At 40.4% G+C, this 19,681-nt stretch overlaps 1 protein-coding gene across 3 annotated transcripts in view; it reads right to left on the bottom strand.

Annotated features, from left to right (window-relative positions):
• DIAPH2 (diaphanous related formin 2) overlaps positions 1-19,681 on the bottom strand; it is a 163,251-nt gene that overhangs the window by 122,520 nt on the left and 21,050 nt on the right. For all 3 annotated transcript variants that reach the window (XM_033072238.2, XM_033072239.2, XM_033072240.2), the window contains 14 exons: positions 18,713-18,733; positions 14,563-14,702; positions 14,126-14,200; positions 13,976-14,045; positions 12,858-12,994; positions 12,002-12,113; positions 9,615-9,725; positions 8,760-8,878; positions 7,782-7,898; positions 7,151-7,269; positions 6,805-6,869; positions 5,961-6,065; positions 3,771-4,382; positions 1,342-1,456 (listed from right to left, as the gene is read on the bottom strand). In XM_033072238.2, the coding sequence (XP_032928129.1) occupies positions 1,342-1,456; positions 3,771-4,382; positions 5,961-6,065; positions 6,805-6,869; positions 7,151-7,269; positions 7,782-7,898; positions 8,760-8,878; positions 9,615-9,725; positions 12,002-12,113; positions 12,858-12,994; positions 13,976-14,045; positions 14,126-14,200; positions 14,563-14,702; positions 18,713-18,733 (1,918 nt within the window). The remainder of the gene's footprint in view (positions 1-1,341; positions 1,457-3,770; positions 4,383-5,960; positions 6,066-6,804; positions 6,870-7,150; positions 7,270-7,781; positions 7,899-8,759; positions 8,879-9,614; positions 9,726-12,001; positions 12,114-12,857; positions 12,995-13,975; positions 14,046-14,125; positions 14,201-14,562; positions 14,703-18,712; positions 18,734-19,681) is intronic.

Below are 19,681 nucleotides of genomic sequence, written 5' to 3'. Positions count from 1 at the left end.
AAGAGTGACCATCATTCCATGTTCCCTTTGCAGATGGCAGCTGCAGGAAAAAAGCTGCTCCTGGCATGCAGTTCTTTGGGTCTGTGCTGCAGCTAAATGCTCCAAAAATCTCTGACTTCCAGTAGGTTTTCAAGTTAAAAAAAAATCCTTGAACTCAGACAACTTTACCCTTTTGCAAAATAAGATTTTCATATCCTGAACATTATGCAGCAGCATTTTGAGTGTGCATCCTTTGTTATGGCATCTTGTTTTTCACAACCATTAAGTGGGAACTACACAAGGAAAGAGCTGCAAGGCTGTCAGTGCACCAAGCTATTGGAGGAGTTGCTGTTGCTCCTAGTTTTACAACTGTGCAACTGTGTCAACAAGAATTTCCTCTCATTGGAAACTGTCAGCTCTGTCAATATTTTGAGAGGGTTTTTTCAGCATTTTTAATGAAGGAGCTTTTCAGGAATTCCAAAACATTTCTTCAGATTTCTGATGAAAGAATTCAGCTCAAGGCACAAGCTTGTCCTTTTCATTAAGGAGGGGCCCATGCCCTTCTGTCATCTGCTGCTGGGCTTTCTTTCCCTGAAAGGTCTTCCTGGCACACCAAAAGAAGAGACCAACTCCACATCATTTTACCCTCCCTGCAGTGCTGGGAATCAAGAGTCAATCCAGCTTGGGCATGGACAAGAATGTTAAATGACTGCAAAGGGTGATTTTGAATTTCTGCATGGAACAGCTGAACATTTAGACCAGAAAGTGGTTCCAAGGTGTGCTGCAAAAGGAGAATTCTAATGGTTTAAATTCACTGACTACTGGAAGGAATATGAATCTATCTTATGAAAAACACAGCCATGACCAACTCTTTGAAGAGGTTTCAAAAGAACACAGAAAAAAAACCATTCTGAAATAATTCAAGGAAACTACCCAAGAAATAGCTCATTTCAGTCCTCTGAGAGCCCTTCCTGACTTCATCTTTTTTAACACTGCATTAATAAAAACTGCTGTTCTGATTCCAGAAATTCTCAGCTAGGAATAATAATGCAAATAAACATGACTGTAGGATCAGAATTTAAATTTAATTATAATTTCATTAGAAGAAAACTCACATCTGTCTGGAACATACAGTGCACTTTTTAAACGTATTATTGCAAAAAGGTTCCTCCCCTCATGCTGTAAAGTGAAGGGGAAGCAATTCTTGTAATAGACTGTTATGCTTAATATATGTTTTAAATCATCTTCCTGCTATAAAACCATCATATAAACTCCATGGTATTGCACAAAGCATAAAAGAAACTGCCATTGCACAGTTTTAAACTTAATAAAAGCACAATAAAGAGTAAAGGAAGAATGTACCTTTCATTTGGGTTCCAAAGGTAAGTGCCAATTTTGCAAACAGCTCCGGGTCTTCGAATTTATCTTCTTCAGCTTTTACCCAAAAGCTGTTTTCTCCTATTTCTTGAGGCTCAATCTGAAAGGCAAACAGCATCTCCAGAGTCACTAAGGAGTGTTTTCAACAGCCAGGTTCAAACAAATGCTCAGAACTTCTGTGAGAGCAGGGCTGAAGTTCAGCTCCAGAAGGAACAAAAGGGATTTAGTGCCCTGGTCCCATTCTGGTTCCCAACCAGAGCTAACAGCAGCAGCTGCCTTCTGAAGGGTTCCAGCTCTCTCAATCCCTCCCAGAGCTCCCTAACTCCTCAGCACTTCTTCCCTGAGAACTCTATGGAACTACTTAGCAGGAATGAACTGTCCCTGGGGACCTTGCACAGACCCAGGACGAGTCTGGATTAAAGGAAGAAAATATTCTGCAATACAGAAGCTGAAAGATAACTTGACTCTTCATGTATGACTCAGAACTGCTATTCTGTTTTCAAAACCTATTCCTCTAACAGCTTTAACACATTATTAATTAGTGTTTGTAAGGGCTATTTCACTTCAAGATGAAATGCAGGGAATTTGGCAACACTGCATTTGTCAGCCTCACTCCAATTCCCTGCAACACCCCTGGCCCCCCACCCTTCAGCCCTGCTTTAGCAGCAGCTCCAGGGAGGACATTTTAAAAAACTACCTTAATCCAACACTAATGGGGAAGACAGTTACAGCAAAAGGGACTAAATTAAACAGTAAGAATTTTATTTCTCAAATGATGGCTCCTTAAAAGTGATGATCAAACAGACTTTGCACTTTCTCAGTAGGCAGGAGATCTCTGGCACTGTTCCCAGAGCACTTAGGCAAAGCCTCCATCTGCAGTTCCTTGCCATTGTCACAGGCAGTGCTCAGAGACACTCCAGAAATTATTCCCATCAACTCCCCAATGCAATGAGCACAATGAAACTGGTTGCAATTACCAATATGTGTTAAAAAAGAAAAGCTTGTTTTTCTCTGTGTTTACAGGACAGCAGCCTGTGTCCCACAGTTACAAAATTTCAGCAATGCATCTTGATTCACTCCTTTCTCCCCAAGATACTTAATTCCTCCTCCCACAGTGAAGAAAGCATCACTTATCCTTTGATGCAGATTATTTTCTAAGAATTACAGAAAAAGCAAAGATTTCCAAATTTATTTTAAAATTTATTTAAATTAATACTCTAAAAACATGGTTGGCTGTTTTATATCATTCTGGTTAAATATATTGAAAGCCTGTTTTTAAACTGCCATGCTAGATACACTTTCAGATTGTTTTAGTGCATCTCCAAATATTTTGAAATCATTTGAAATCACTGAAGCATTAATTCTTCTGCCAAAAGAAGCTATAAATTGGCATGCCATGCATTTCCACACAGGCTCTCTCAACCTTCTGGATTCCTCCTGCAGGATTGGTGGGATTATTCTGCTGTTTTTTTGCCTCAAAGAAAGCCTTTTGACCACTCAGAATTTAGAGGAACCCCACCTGGAATACAAGTCCTCCTTTCATTTGCCTTGATTTGGTGTTTTTGGTACTTTTTCCTACACCAAACATCCACACATCTGTCATATTTTATACCACTCAAAAACTACCAACCACAACTTCCAAATGCAATGATTTAATCTTGATAACAGATGCAATCATCTACTATCCCCATTTATTTTCTTTATATGGGGGGAGCAGTGGCTACAGTGATCAGAAGGGGTTTGAAAACAGCACAGCCCAGCACACACCTGGATGTTTGCAGAACTTCTGTTAAAGGACTGGATTTACTGAGAGGCAAGTAATAACTGGGAACTGCTTCCAGGCTTCACTTGCAAATCAGATTGTGTTTGCACTACACTGCTCAAGCAATGTTTATATTTTAAGATGATTTTAAAAATGAAATCTGATTAAATACAACCATGTTAAGACACTGGAAGCTCATGGTGCCCAAACCTTTCCCTTGAGCAGTCCCATGGCTCCTCCCAGTGGCCACAGCCCTGCTCCAGCACATCACTAATTGAGAACAACCAATAAATATCTGGGATAAATAATTAACAAGTCACATTAGGGTCTGATATCACCAATCTCTGAACTCACAGCTACATTAAACACCATGAACTTAAAAAGCTTAAGTTGGTTTGTTTTGTTAGATATGTGTGAAAGTTGCTTTAATTAAATTTGGAGATAAATATTTTTTTATATATAACTTGATGCAAAGCTGCACTTCATGTTCACTGCAGTTGACAGAATGCATTGGAAGTCACTTGGCTTCTGGGATATTGGTACAACAGAGTTCTGCCAAGGTGATTCTCAAAAACCCATCAGTGCATGGTACCAAGAGTATCTGTGAAGGGAAGGAGGGGAAGGAACATCATCCCCACCCCTCCTGTCATACCTTTGACCAGTTGATTCTCTTCATTGAGACCTCCAGCTGATATTTCTTCTTCTCCTTCATGCCATGGGGCAATGCTGGGATCACTGGGAAGGGAGCAAAGGGAACCCCTCCCAGAGGGGGAGGCATGGGGGGCCCCCCCAAAGGTGGTGGTGGTGGAGGGATGGCTCCCCCAGGCAGAGGAGGAGGAGGAGGGGGACCCCCTGGTTGCCCTGGCAGAGGAGGAGGAGGGGGAGGCCCTGGTTGCCCTGGCAGAGGAGGGGGAGCTGGGATGTTTGTACCAGGGAGAGGAGGTGCTGGTGGAGGAACTGAACCAGGGAGTGGAGGGGGGGGAGGAATCCCTCCACTTGGCAAGGGAGGTGGTGGAGGAATTATTGTACCAGGTAGAGGAGGAGGAGGAGGAATTGTTGTTGTTGTTGTTGCACCAGGTAGGGGAGGTGCTGGAGGAATTGGTGTTACACCAGGTAGAGGAGGAGGAGGAGGAATTGTTGTTGTTACACCAGGGAGGGGAGGAGGAGGAGGAATGGCTCCAGGGAATGAAGGTGCTGGAGATGGAGGGACATTGTCACTTGGGAGGGCTGGAGGTACTGCTGGGACTTCTGTCTGGACTGGACCCTGGAACATAAAAGAGGAATTCGTTTCACCAGTGACAGGAGGCAGTTTGATACAAAGCTGAACCAATCAGGATGGTTTTTAGCCAACTGCACCTCAAGAAAGTGAGAAATGCAATTGTTCTCCTATTTAAATGAGAAACAATAACAATAGATTATACCACGTACCATAAAGCTGCCAAGTAAACTGAATAACCTAGCATTTTTATAAAAACAAATTGTTTCAATTTTAAAGAAAATTTAATAGTAGCAGTAACATTTAAGTGAACAGAACAGCATTTTATTTCTTCCCAATGCACAAAACATTTATCCCACTTAGGATACCCCAGCAAGCTTGGGCATCATGGATGAGAATAACCAGGCTGAATTTTAACAACACTCATCTGCTGCTGGAAAATTCTCCCCAGCAATGAGAGCAGCAGCTATTGCAGTGCAGGAGGTCACAGGAGCACAACTGTTCAGAACTGCTCTGACACCTGCACAGGTGAAGGGTGTGCAACAAGCTGTCTTTTAAATCTGAGGGTGCTGCTTTGGTGAGAGGAGGAAAGCAATCACAATAGCCATTCTAATAAGTTCTTACTAATTATTAAGGAAGAGAAACAGCAGAGGGGTGAGTGCAGCTAAAAATAAGTGTCATCATTCTGTGGGGAGCATAACACTGGCAAAGGGAACAGGCACTAGAATTACATGGTTAATTAACCAATGCTCAGCATCACTGTGAATGCCCTGCCATGTCTGGATAATCTGAACTGTGCTACAATCAATAAAACAGGATTAACAATTAATTAGACTAAAAGTACATTTTTTCCTTTGCACAAGGCACATGTTTCTTTGGCCCACAAGTTATAAAGCAACAATTGCTGGAGAACTCATTAAAACAGACTGTCAAATTTCAGTGTAACACTGCCTTGTAGGAATGTGTCACAAACATGAAAATCAGCAGCAAGGAAGAACAGGAGTGCCTGTGCCTCCCCCTCAGTGTCCAAATAGGAAGTGAGATCCCAGGCATTAAAACAGCAAAAATAAAGACAAAACAGCAACAGGCAGACCTTGCCTAGCACTGAAGAAGTACAAAATAAGCCCAACTAAATCATAATATGTTAGTTTCTAAAAGGTATAAATGACCTGCCTAGGTGTAAAAAATAAAGGCTTACATAAAGTGTAAGAGCAAAAAATGCATATAAATCCAAAAGCCTCTAAAAACAAACACTTCTAAACCAAAAACTTTCTGCAAAAACATACAGAAGCAGAAATGTGAAAGCATAAACAAATACCTGCAAGGGGAAAAAAAAATCAGGCTGGATGCAAGATTTTTATAGCCTAAGGAGCATTTTTCTCAATAAAGCAGGTACCTGTGACAGGTTGAATATACCACTATTTGAAAAATGCTACCTCCATTAACTATCCTTAGTAACTTATGCTGGCTGCAGAACAAATCAATACACCTAGAGCAGACTTTGCAAACTCCAGAGAGACAAGTTACTCCAGGGGTCATTTCTTTTCAATTCCTCCTCCTCAAAAAAAAAAAAAACCAAAAAAAGACAACTCAGCTGTAGAAGTTGATGTGATCCAGTTTTATTACCTGGGTCCGGAGCTGTTTCACTTCTGATTCAAGTTCTTTGATTTTCTCTTCTCGTCTCTGCAGCTCTGCCTGCGCCTCTTGCCGAGCTGTGAACTCTTCATCAAACTGTGAGGATTTAACAGCACAGAGTTTGTCCAGGTTTGGCCACACCAGAGCCTATACTGGCAGGAATTCTTTAAACAATATCAGAGCTGGAGCAATTGATGCACTTTTAACTCTTTTAGCAGAGTTTTTTCTAACATGTTCACTTTTAGTACCACAATTTCTTCCATCAATAAGTCAATGACAGAACCACCCAGACCCATTACTCAGTACAGGTTGTTCCCTCCAAGAGAACACTGCAGACTTCTCAAACCAAACTTGAGTACACATCTACTGCACCAAGCTTCAATTCATTAAAAATTAAATCTGCAATCATCAAATCATCATGCTCAAGAACATGTTCTGCCATTTAGAGCAGATAAAAAAGAAGTTGAATTATTTTAATACACACCTCCATAATACACAAACTTCAGTACTACTGCAGTTAGTACAGAACATCCATTCATTTTTTAAGCTTATACCTGCACTTAAGTTATTTTCTTGTGACTATTTCAGGACAGAAGAGCAACAAGTGGAATTTCTGCCATCAGTTATCTACAGCAGAGGAACACAACTGAAGAGATGCACAGTTAATGCTACTCAGCTGCACCTGAGCCTTTCCCACACACAGAAGCACAGATTTTATACATGAAAGCACATCCTCCCTGTGAGAGGCACTATTGCCCAGTCTGAGCTGGAGACAAGCTGTGCTCCTGTCAGGATTCTGTTCCACACCTTCAAGAGATCCATGAGCAGGACTTACCTTTCTGGAAAATTCTGCTGCTTTCTTTTCACTCTCTTCTACTTTAGCTTTATCCACACATGCATCTAGAATTTAAATAAAATATCACACACAAAGTCAAACATATCACAGCTCTGAAGTGCTTCCTACCATAACTACCCTGTGAGCCCAAGACACAAAAGCAACAGGCACTATTTTTTTTTTGGTCTCATTTCATTAAAGGCTACAGCATTTGGTCTGGTACTGCACAAGAACATCTGTACTTTACATGCATATTTCCAGACCAATTAAAAAATTCAGTGTCAGTGTAAGTTTAGACAGAAGAACACAAAGAAAAACAAGATAAAACTGCTCAAAGAGTACAAACCAACAAGATGTGTAAAATTTATGTCCATCCTTCCTCTGTATTTAAAATCTGGGTCCATGCCACTGCAGTGCAGCACTATCTGTGACACACATTCTTCTATGATCTTGTAATACTGAGGTCTAAAACAGGAAACATTTACAGGACAATTAGAACATGAAGAAGCCTTTATCCAGCTGGGGAGGGGGGGTAACTAACTCCTAATATCTGAATTCTACAACTGTCCTAAGTATCAACTTTGAACTCTTATTTGTAAATATTTTGGATATGGTGCCTTGACCTTGCTTAGACACACTGGAGAAGCTGATACTGAAAAGACCAGATGGAAGGCAGGTGGGAGTATTTTCAATTACCAGTTCTACAACTTTCATGTTCTTTAAAGCAATGAAGGTCCCAAACTTGAATAAAGTGCCCAGTGAGTTGAGGAGTTCAGGATGAGGGTGTTAGACTATGCCTCAGTCTTTGAAATAAACACCATTATATTTAACAAGACTTTTTCATACTAACATGGAAAAAAAAATAGCACATCAATCTCAGAGTGATTTTTTAGGCATGAGCTGCTCAGTTTACCAGGGTCTTCATTTCTATTTTTGCCCCTGGTCCCACACAAACTCAGCCAGGCAGCTGCACTCACCTGACATAGTAATCATTCCTGATCAGAAGGAAATGTTGCAGAATTGACAGGAAGTAATTTTCAGAAGAAGTGTCTTTCACCATATTGTACAGCAGATGAAATACTTCGTTCACATCAGTGCAAACATCGTTAAGAAAATACAAGTACTTAAAAAAAGCAACGAAAGAGCAAAAACCCAACACAGCTCCCCAGACATTTCCCACCCTGGCCAAGTCAAACCCCTCCACACTCTGAGCTCCTATCCTAAGCAGTAAATATTATTTTCTTTGTTTAACAATTAGGACATGCCTCATTATCAATCAGAGCAATCATACCATAGACAATGTTTTAGAATCCTGTAAAATATTGCACACAAAGCTTTGTTTCCACTCTGAGCTCAGTCAGGCTATTGGCAAACACACACTGGTCAATCTTTTCTCATTTTTTCCTAAAGATGACCTTTACTTGTAATTACCTGTTCTGCAAAACAACAGCATTACAGGGGATTTTACAGTCCTCCCACTGATTGCCTCTTCCTCCCTGTGCTCCCTCCCTAAACCTGCAAGCAGCCCTTCTGAAGCAAGGGAAATCTGAATTTCCTGCTCCCTCCCAGCTAGAAAAGTCACAAATCAGCAAGTGCTTCAGAACCTATGAGAAATTTTGTTCCTTTAATTATCAAAATTCATTTTTCTTCAAACTTATGATCTTCCATGGGTATAATTTTATCTCTTCATGTATTATGAGACAGAGTTTAGCTTAATAAATGTTATTTATGAAAAATTAATTCAGTTCCCAGTGACTTACATTTGACATGCAAATTTAAGCACTAATTATCTAAATATTTTCTAACAAAAAATGCAACTGGAGAGAAGTCTGCTTGACAAAGCCCCTGGTAAGACACACAGCTGAGACAAATAACCTGCACATAGAGCACTGTAATTCCCATTTACTAAAGTTCTGAAATGACACAAGTTCCAACAGCACTTCCTTAAAGGATATTCCATTTCAGCTTTGATATCATTGAGGCGATGTGACAGCTCAAAGTGGTCTTCATCTTTGTTCTCATCAAACACCCGCAGCTGAATATCAAGCTCGTCATTCTCCTTATCTTTCAAGGCCTGTTTTTCAAGGTAGAGTGTATCTTAATTTTTCCTTTTTAAAGCAAGAATTCCCCCCCTTGAAGGACTGTATCGTGATGAAATAGAAGGCATTAACCTTTACAACAGAAGCAAGTTGTAACTCAGTGCCTGGGCTTTTTTATGATTCAACTGAGAAAAACTAAAGGCAAAACATCAGCTCACAGAGCAGGTATGCCCTACAGAACAAACAAGCCAACTTCCAGTTGAACCAATTTCTCTTAATGGGAAATAGCAGCTCCTGCTTGTTAATGCCAGAGCTCCAAATCTCTCCCCTGGTCAGAAATATTCCTGTCTGTGCAGCTGCATGAATTTAGACATCCAGTCTCAGAATGAATTTCTGATTTGATTTTTCCTTAGAATGTCCCAATGCACTCTCAGCTGGCAGACTAAAGAAAAACAGACTTCACAGAAAACAACAGGAACAGCAGATACAAAGAAAGTGAATCCAAGATTGGTTCCACAGCCAGATTCACATTTCCTGCATGTGCAGAATTTGGCTACCCTCATTCAATTTCTAATACATTGACTTGTTTCAACTGCTATTGTGGTTTACACAGCTCATGAGAACATGAATTCGTAACTCTGAAGGCAGATTTGAATTGATCATGTGAGCTTCTGCACCCCCAAACTTTCCCATCTGCAGCTCTGGTTAGACAGTTTGGTTATGATCAACATTCACAGGGGAGTGATCAGCTCCTGGGCACAAGTGACTTACAGGCAATATCTTCTTCAGGCCACAACGTAAGAACTCATTTCTCAAGTGTATCCTGAAATCAAGGTCCTCAGGAGAAGTAACAAGGGCATTGATGAGCTGCATGCAGGCTACCTGCAATCAGAAACACAGCATGAAAATCAAAGCTTCAGTCACTGCTTCAGCTCAGTCCTAAAACCAGAGATGGATTTATTATTTATTATGCAGCACTCATGCAACACTTGGGTTTATTTTAGCAACATCAAATCCTGCTCTGCTTCCATATCAGGGTGTTTCTGCTGTGTCACACTTGTACCACATGAATGATCATCACAATAATGTCATGGAGTGCTTGGGTTGGAAGGGACCTTGAAGCCCATCCAGAGTCACCCTGCCATGGCAGGGACACCTTCCCCTGTCCCAGGCTGCTCCAGCCCCAATGTCCAGCCTGGCCTTGGGCATTCAGGGATCCAGGGGCAGCCCCAGTTGCTCTGGGCACCTGTGCCAGCCCTGCCCACCCTAAATCATGTACTGGTTATTGCCAGACTAAAGATGCCCTTTGTACCTCCTCCTCTTTCTCCTCAGTGTTCACCAGTTTGGAAACAAACTCTTTCTACAATAACTAAAAACTGAGCAAACCCCACATCAGAACCACCCAATAAACACCCACACCCCAGTCAGTCACATCAGCAGGTGTTTTTTCCATTCCTGCAGAGCACTGCTGCAAAATGCCTGAAGTCTCAGGATGGTGGCTAATGCCTTAATTGAACAGCTGTGCACTTTAATTGATTTATTTGAAAACAGGTAGACAGCAGCACAACGCCAAAAGTGCTGATCCACATTACAAGACTAAAATGGGACTCAAGGGAAATACCAAGTTTGGTAAAAGATGTTAACTGCAAATAGAAGTAGCTTTAGAGTAGGACAAAAAAAAAATCAATAGCTGCAGAGGAAAAAAATCAGATAAAAAGCCCCTTCCTGTTTTAATTACATTCACTATTTAGCTTTAATAGAACACCTTATGGAGTCTCAAATTTCTATTAAAACACCCTTTCAAAGGCACTCTCTTGATAGAGCTGCATCTTCAGATAATGCAGTATCATCATGTTTGCTTGAATGATTCTTGTTATTTTACTACTATGACATGACTTAACAAGCCAAAGCACATGTCCAATCTGAAATTAATAGAGAGAAGAGGTGCCATCTGCTCTGATTGCTTCTGCCAGAGACTCTGCCTTAATGGCTTGTGCTAATACATTAGCAGCAAAGAAGGACTTTGTCAGAAACAAGGTAATGAGTCTTGCAATGGTGCCTTCAGTGAGCTTTGGGAGGGGGAGGCTGGCAGCAGTGGTGGGTGCTGGCTGTTGTTTGCCTTAAATCAACAAGGTCAGGGGGGTAGGAGACAACTCCAGAATGAATTCTTCAGTGATAGCACTATTAGGATTAGAATGTCATTTATAGACACTTATTGGACATCATTAGCTCATCAGCTCTGAAACAAGAGGTGCTGATGGCAAACACAGCATTAAGGTAGCTACAGCTGATGTGGATCTGAGCCAAGACTGGAAAAAGGCATCCCAAGGAGAACTGCCCAGTTTTACCATATCTTTCAGCCAAGGTAGCTGAAAAATTAATTTTAGTACAAAATGTGCATAATTACTGTATTATGAGAAGGCAATATGTCAAAGTCATCCTTTATCAGGATATTCTTGGCCTCTATGCAAAAATGGCAGTACCAAAATAACCCAACCAACCCCAAATAAAAAAAGGTTGCATCTTAATACCAGCCAAAACTCTGGTGCCCACAGAGCCTAAAAACCTCTGCCCATGGACACAAGCAGCAATGAACTTGATCTAAGTCATGACTTAGCAAAAACCACTGGCGCAGATTATTTTATTTTATAAAGATAATTTTGAAAGCTCACTAGATTACCCTCAGAAGCACACAGAAAGGCACATGTTGAACACACTGCAGGGAGTGCAGAGTCCTTGTTGACAAAAGTACCAACAATATCCTGCTGCACTTCACTCATCCCAAAAGGAGCCCTGCCACAAATGCCCCATGCTGCACCTGCCATAATTAACCTGTATCTGAATATTTAAGAGACAACAGGTACTGCTGCCTACAATATCAGCACTAGGAACAGATTTATTACCTGTGCATTACAGCTGGCATCCAAGGACAGAAATATCACTAATTACTAAGGTCAAGATTTCTTAATCCTATTTTTGGGACAGGAAAGAAGTTCTTTGGCCTCCCAGAACTAACAAGTAGAAAATCTAGTACCAGTAGGCCATTGGTATTTAGTTCTCTGTGACTGATCACTGGATTAAGAGCACTAAAAGATGAGTAAATTAAAGATCACAAAGCACTACACAGTTTCAGCTGAAGGCCACAGAAATAAACTCACCTGCAGCTGGATGAACTCGTGGTTCTCCAGGCCTTCAACAATCTGAGAGAAACGCTCCTCCCTGTTGTGCCTTTCAGCAGCAGTGGTTATAGCACCTAAAATCTTGTCCAGACTAAGAGAAACACAAACTGTCACAAGAGCACAGCACAGCCAACTTGCTCATTTTAAACATACTCAGCCCACTGTTCACACAACTCAACTTCAGTGCACTGACAGAGTTTAAATGAATTTATCTTCAGAAAGTTGAAAACAATCCAAGAACCAAGTGTTAAAAATGTCTACAAGAATAATGTTGAAATAGGAAAAAAGGGTGAATAAATCTGTATTATTTCAGCAGAGAAGCAACCAAAGAGGGGGAAAAAATCACTAGCTTGGCAAGACAGTGCACTTGATAACAGCTGACATGTTTAACACCTGGAAATGCTAATAAACTGTCCTTTCAGAAATCAAAATCTATTCATTGCATGGAAGACACCAAGTTGCCCATTTTAACCTTTAATAAATAAAGACAGTGGTGAATTTACAGGAAACATATGCCAAGAGATTATCTTTGTTTTAAAAATCTCATGGGCAAGTGCTAATAACTAAGTTAAACTGTTCCAAAGCCTAGTTGTAAATGTAAACTTCTTGTTCCTGTGGTAGAGAGGTGATTTGTCCTTTCAGTGTGCAGGTCTCTGCCCATTTGCTTTTCTCTGATTTAATACTGAATTAAGGCAACACAACAGGTGAAGTCTCTAATTTCAAACCACATTATTAAAGACTTAATAGGTTGCATTGGTTTCACTGAAATTTTTTCTCACCTGTGTCCAAATTAACAACTCATGAGCACCAAAAAAAGCTTCAAAATCTCACTTACATGTTTTCCTCTCCAACAATGCAGATGGCAGAAAGTATTTTCACTGTCTCAGTCATCATGTGTGGTTGCTTTGGATCAATTGCTCTTGACAGTAGCAAGAGACTCCTTTCATCTCCTAGGATCCTTTGCAAACCATACTGGGAGGGAAAAAAAAAAGCTCATGGTGAAAAGGTTGTGCTTGCCTTGGATCAGAGCAGCTTCAGATCCTGAGGGAATCTCCCAACCCCTCCCTCCCAGGGGGCTTTGGGAACCAGCACTGCCAAAACTCCACCTAAACCTCTGTTTTGGGGCACAGGTCAGTGTCCCCAGTCTTGCATTTGAGGCTTTCTCCTGACAGATTCAGCTCCTCAGGAAGACACCAGGACCTTGTCAAATCAGTACCCACCAGAAGAAAAATCATCTTTTATTTTCTATCCATATCTGAAGCACCTCAGCAGTATGAAAAATGTGCTTTTCTCCCACCTCATTAGACAAACTCTTCTGAGAGATTTTTCTAAACTGAGTTAAAGTAATTGTAAGTAACTTTGATGCAGTTTTATTTACTGAGGAGGATACATAAATACAAGACTACAGATTTTGCTATAAATGAAACCAAATTACAAAATTACAAGTGTAACAGATCAGCTTTCAGACGGTACTCATACTCTGTAATCCTGAGTAACCTGTGCTAGAATCAAACCAGATACAACTTAACCTAAGCCTTTACCCATGACTTACCAACTGCAGCTAAAAAAATAGCAAATCCTACTCAATTTAAATCAGGTGAAAAGTGCATTATATTAATCATGCATTGAAATCTGAATTTGGAAAGCTATTTTTCTTCAGTTTCCAAGTAATTAATTTCTAAATTCACCTTAAATTTATACTACCATCCTCTCTTTATCTAATATGTCATTTCCAGAGATCAATGGTGTTTAACAAAATGAAGAAAAAATGCAGAAAGATTCATGAAAAGGACTCCCAAGAGAAGTCACACTAAGTTTAAGAGCTGCATTTCCAAAGAGTTAAACACTGGATATACAACCATTCCCTCACCAATTTTTAACATGTTATATGAATCTTGAATTCAACAAAACCAAGTCCTAACTAGAAGTATGTGAATTTAAAACAATACTTACCTTATTGTTCATAAATGCTTTGAGGCACTGGATAAGTTTATGTTGATTTTTCTTATCAATACTTTCTTGCCTTGAAAGGAATGTGAAAAATCACATAAGAAAAGTCTTCAGAACCTCCCCATCCCTCCCTTCAAATGATCCAGTCCTTACTGTTTCTTGTCCAGAAGCTTTTCCAATGCATCCAGCAGAAGTCCAAGACCTTCATGCCCAAAATTGTTAACCCAGCTGAAAAAAAAAATAAATAAAAATTATTTTTTAATCAATTGCAAAACTTGCAAAGCTATTTCTCTCTTACTGCTTGTGCATCCCTTCACAGGCTCCACTTTTGATTTCACCTCCCAAAAGACCTGATCAGCCACGAAGGCAAACAGTCCCAACAAGTACAAACTGCTGCAAGCCACAGAGATACTGAGACAGCTGCAAACATTTCTCTTGTCCTTACCCAGGCTGCTGAGAACACTGCTCTCCAGTCAACAAGCATTAGCATAATTACTCTGGTTTCAAAAAAAAAAACCCCAAAGCCCACAATTCTCCTGCTCAGCAAAAAACAGCATGATGAAAACTACTGCAGAAATTGCTCTGCTTACCTGACTGGGTTGCTGGTTAGAGACACTCTCAAAGACTCCAGGCAATTAAGAAGTTTTTCATCTGAAATGCCAGATCTCAGTTCATGGATATATTCTTGTGAGGACAGGGTACATTCATGCTTGCTGTTTTTCAGTCCACCCTAGCACAGAAGGCAGAATGCTGCTGAGTGTTCTAGTGAGCAAGCAGTGCATAGATGGTAAAACAGAAGACTAATATTTCCATATTATTTTCACATCATAGTACAGATATTCAAGACATCTGATTTGGCTGGGATTTGTCATCAGTGTTTAATACTTTTAGTTGTACATGACAAGGATAACTATTCTTGCAGGAATCTTTCCCACTTCCAGTAAAGGTGCATGTAGTACAAATTGAATATAAAAACTTAAATTGCATCATTCAGCTGGATTAACATATTTAATGAGTGTGTTAAACATCTACTTCACAATACTGTATAGGAAATAATCCAAACCACAGAAATCCCAGTTCATGCAAGTTCATGAGTCAATTTTTGCTGTACCATAGTCCATGTTTGAGATCTCTAGAGGATCTGGTTTGCTGCAAAAAAATCATACAGGAGATTTGACAAAGAGCTCTCTCCTGCTGAAGTGCCACTACACAAGAATAACTACTCACACAGTATTTCACTATTAAAATACCTGAATATCAGTTTTAGAGCTGTAGTATTCAACCTCATGAACAAGACAAAACATTTTTCCAAAAGGTGCAACTAATCTTTTGTGCAGCTCTGACAAGCTGCAGCAGGCTTATCTCAGAAGAGTGGTTTTGATTCATTTGCAGCTCTTAAAGCTCCTTAGCTCTGAAGGGTCTGTTGAAGAGAGCCTGATAAAGGTGTCAGGGATGTTAAGGCAATATCAAGTGCCTGTCCTAGAAGAGGATTTATATACATTTGCTTTTAATTGTATCACTACCACTACAAATATTCAAATTGTCTCTTTCACAAAGCTCCACTTCTTATGAAGTTTCTGGTTTGCTCTCTTCAAATTCATCCCATTCATTTTCCAAAAGTACACTAAGTATGGATGATGACAAAATGATTTGGCTAAACTGAAGTGAATGACTCTGACCTAGCCAGACTCATGGCACGAAACAGAATTCACAACATAGTTCCAGATTCAGAACAAAACCAGACTCTGACTGCAGTGAGACAGCTGAGTCCTCTGCACTGTGTCAGCTCTGAGGATGTTCCTTGTGCTTTTCCTTCAGCTGGGCACCACGTGCCAGGTACACACCCAAGGGCCAAGGCAAAGATGAGCAAGGAGGACACAAAGGGACTGGAATCAGTCACCATCAACATCCTAAACAAAGAGATGCTCTTCCTCCAGAAGAGAAAGGAATAAATGGTTGGAGATTATCAGAGTAGGAGCTGATAGTAAATCAGGTTAATATACCAAAAATCATGAAAATTCATCACTCTGAAAGACCATAAGGTAAAGAAGTAGGAAAAAGGAACAGCTTTATCCCACCCATTGGGCAGATGGGAATCAGGGAAGATTTTGTGTGCAACTAAAGCACATCATACACACAATATAGATCTAACTGGGCACAAATTGTCATTTCAGCCATTCCCCAAATGGTAAGAGAAGAGAAATGCTGCTGAGAGCCACAAAATGTACAGAGATGAGACAATGCCAACTTCAGTCAGTGCCACTGCCTGTCCATCTAGGCCCTGAAAAGCACTCTGGAGTGCAAGACAGTGGATTTTCCTGACTGGGATTTTCTCCCACTGCAGTCTGCTGCAAGCTCCAAAGGACACTCCAGTTCAGACTGGGGCAGTCTGAAGTCTTGGCTACTCTTTGTTTCATATCTAAACCAAGGTGGGATCTTGCTGCCTCCTCTTTCTGTGCCATCCAGGTCATGAGTGGAGCACCTCTGCTCTGCCTGGTCCCTTATTTTCAGAAGACCCATGATTGCCTCAAGAACAGATCAGTATCTCCAAGAGCAGTGTGCTCTGCTAAGGCTCCATCCCATGGCTTGCAGGACAGGCACATCTCTTCATTGAACCTTGGAAAAAGCACAGCAATAACTGCACAGCAGTAAGGAACCAACTCCTCTTCCTTATTCTCCTCCCTTTTCACAATGGATGGTCACTCAAGACAATTCATAAAAATCCATTCTTGAAATCTTTCAGACAATTTTCATCTTACCAGGATTACTTTCTGTTATTCCCTGCAATCAGTGTCTCAGTCTCAATCCACTCTTACCTCTAGCCATGCTAGCTGGAGTGCTGAACCAGCTGCTACTTCTTTTATTTCCCTCAAAGGGAGTTTGATTGGAATACTATTTTGAAGTATTGCTATGCCTTTATATCAATCAGATTTTACTACAAAAAATCTCATTTACTTTGAGATGTAAGGTCTCAGTGAAAAATGTTTTACAGGAGAACACCCAATAAAGATGCAAGCAAAAGCAATGTAGAAAGAAACTGAAGAGGGGTGGGTCCCACATCAGAATTTTCAGAGGTTAAACCAATGCTCAAGAATGAAAATCTTAGAGATTACTTCATGACTGGGCACCTTCTCAGTGCTACAATTAAGGCAGAGGATGATTAATTGATGCCAACCCCACAGCAGTCCCACCAGTGCTGAGGATCCCATATAAAATCCACATCAGTTCAAGCTCCCAAGTCCCCATGAACAGGGAAACCTCTTCTCTGCCATCTCTGCAGCCCAAGAGCACTACCAGGAGCATCCCAAAATTCCTCTGCTCACAGTGAATCTGTGACTCTCCAAGGAAATAGCTCCAGGTGCTGGCAGCTCCTAAAGGATGGATCCTGGAAGGAGCACACAGAGGTGCAGGTGCTTGTTAAGCAATAATATGCAGAAGCCATATGCCAGGCACAGCATCTCATTTTAGTATTTAGAAAGTTATTTGCACAAAAACATGCTTTTAATGCAGAGCAGTTCTTGTTCTATCACACCCTGAACTCCAAGGCATAGGGAAGAAAACATCTTAGAATTTCTTCCCTACCCATTGAGGGAATATCAGCATCCTTTCTAAAATAACCTGTTCACAAAGCAGCTGCTCAGGCTAATTCACACCATAAGGAAATTACACAGCAGCAGGGATTATTTGAAACTGGTTTTAACACACTGAACTGGAAAATTAATAATTTGCCCCCTTTAAATACATAAGCACAATGAAGGTATTTTCCTCAATCAAGGGAAGAGCCAATAGTGTGTACAGAACTATAAAAAGTACTGGTGAACATCAAAGTTCCTTTAAAGGCCACTCTGAATTAAACAAAGCCAGGAGAAAAATATATAAGAATATAGTGTGTAGGATATACACCTAACTACATCTGAGGTGATGGTTAGACAGTGTTAAGTCACAGATTGTTCTCTATTATTTTTACTACAGGATTTAATCACTGAACATGACCTAAGCAGAGAGCCTTGCTGTACCTGAACAGTCTGGTTTAGTTGTAATCAAAAATGAAGTCCATCCATAATTTAAAAGAACATCTTTGCTTTCAACCATTATTTTAAATCCATACGTAATCATTCCCAAAAAATCTTTTTTTTCTCCCAGGAAACAAAAACTTGCTGAACTCACTTCACCAAATTAAATCCCAAATATTTGAATTCAGTCAAGACAACAAAATGTAGATGAGTCCTTAATAAGAGAGGAGTTGTGCTCTCAGTCATCTCAAACTTATTGACCTCCTGAATCCTCTAAATTCATCTTATTCTCACATTGATCTGCTGAAGTTGGCATTTCCAAGACAAACTATGAATAATAACAATTAGGACATAAAAAAATCCACATCTAAACAGAATGAAGTAAGCCCAAATACTGTCAATTTAAAATTCCATGTGCATTCCTTCAATAAAAGGCAAGACAAGCTTAAACTGTGTGGGTTTTTCTCTGCTGCTCACAATGAAGAGATGAGCTGAGTATTTGGAAACAGACTCCTGAAAACTTTGAGATCCCTCAAAAATGTAAACAATTATCTCATCCTGGTAACATAAAACATGATTGAAGTGGTTGACAATTATTTTGACAAAGCAAAGATTCAGTTGTGCCCATTGAACTTTTAAAACCCAGATAAAAGTCCAATATATTGCAGCCTAATCTCTAAACAGGGAAGTTGATAAGAGAAAACAAAACTCTCACGTTCGTACTCACCGGAACTTTACTGCCGACTATCTGCATGCAGTGGCCAGCCAAGAGAGGTTATTGTGTGAAAAAGATAATAATAATACATAAATCAACAGCACAGTACTTAGTAGGATGTAGTTGCACACACATTTTTCAGTGTTTAATCATTAGTAGTAGTTACATTCCTTTATGCCTTTATCAACTTGTTTAGGGGTTAGAGCTTCTCAACAGGAAAACAGCAGCTCTACAGCAGGAGCAACAGTTTGAAATTCTTATGTTCTGCTGCTGAATCACCAGTGTTTGACACATTCACCAACAAACAACTAAATACCTGTCTTGACAGTTACATCTTGAAAGATTAAATATGCCATTTGTTAAAATCATCAGGTCAGATACTTTCTATATGACACTGAGAACACATTAATGGCACACTGACTTCCTTTTATGTATAACAACTGCTTTTATTATGGAGCTTTTGATCTGTTCAGATGATGTCACCACTGAATTTAATTAAGTTTTTTGTAATCAAAAACATAGCCTACAGTTATAACTCCAACTTGCACTTCAGAAAATCTCACATGACATTTTTATTCAACTGCTCGGTATGGATGCTTTTAATTACATGGATAATTAAACAGTGATTTTCAGAGTGCCATCTCCTCTTTCCCATGGAACAGCATCTCTTTACATCCATGAGCAAAAAGTTGACTTTCCCCAGAGGGAAGTGCAGGCAGGCAGCACACTCTGCCCTGCTCTAATGTCCCCCTTGCTGGGAGCTCAGGTCCATGCACATCTGCAGCACCAGCGCAGCCTCTCCTGCTCAGCTCAGCTGCAGCTGAACCTGCAGCAGCCGGGGCACTGCAACCCACCCAGCTGCTCTGCTCTGACTTCTGAACTGGATCTGTTCAGCCTCCACCTGCTTCCTTCTCTACTCTGATCTCCTCTGTTATTCCTTTAGAAACTCTTTTGGACACACAAGTCCCTGCCAGTCCTTCA

This window comes from Catharus ustulatus, chromosome 14 (assembly GCF_009819885.2).
Source record: "Catharus ustulatus isolate bCatUst1 chromosome 14, bCatUst1.pri.v2, whole genome shotgun sequence".
NCBI classification, from domain to species: domain Eukaryota; kingdom Metazoa; phylum Chordata; class Aves; order Passeriformes; family Turdidae; genus Catharus; species Catharus ustulatus.
This window is presented reverse-complemented; position numbering and strand designations above follow the sequence as displayed.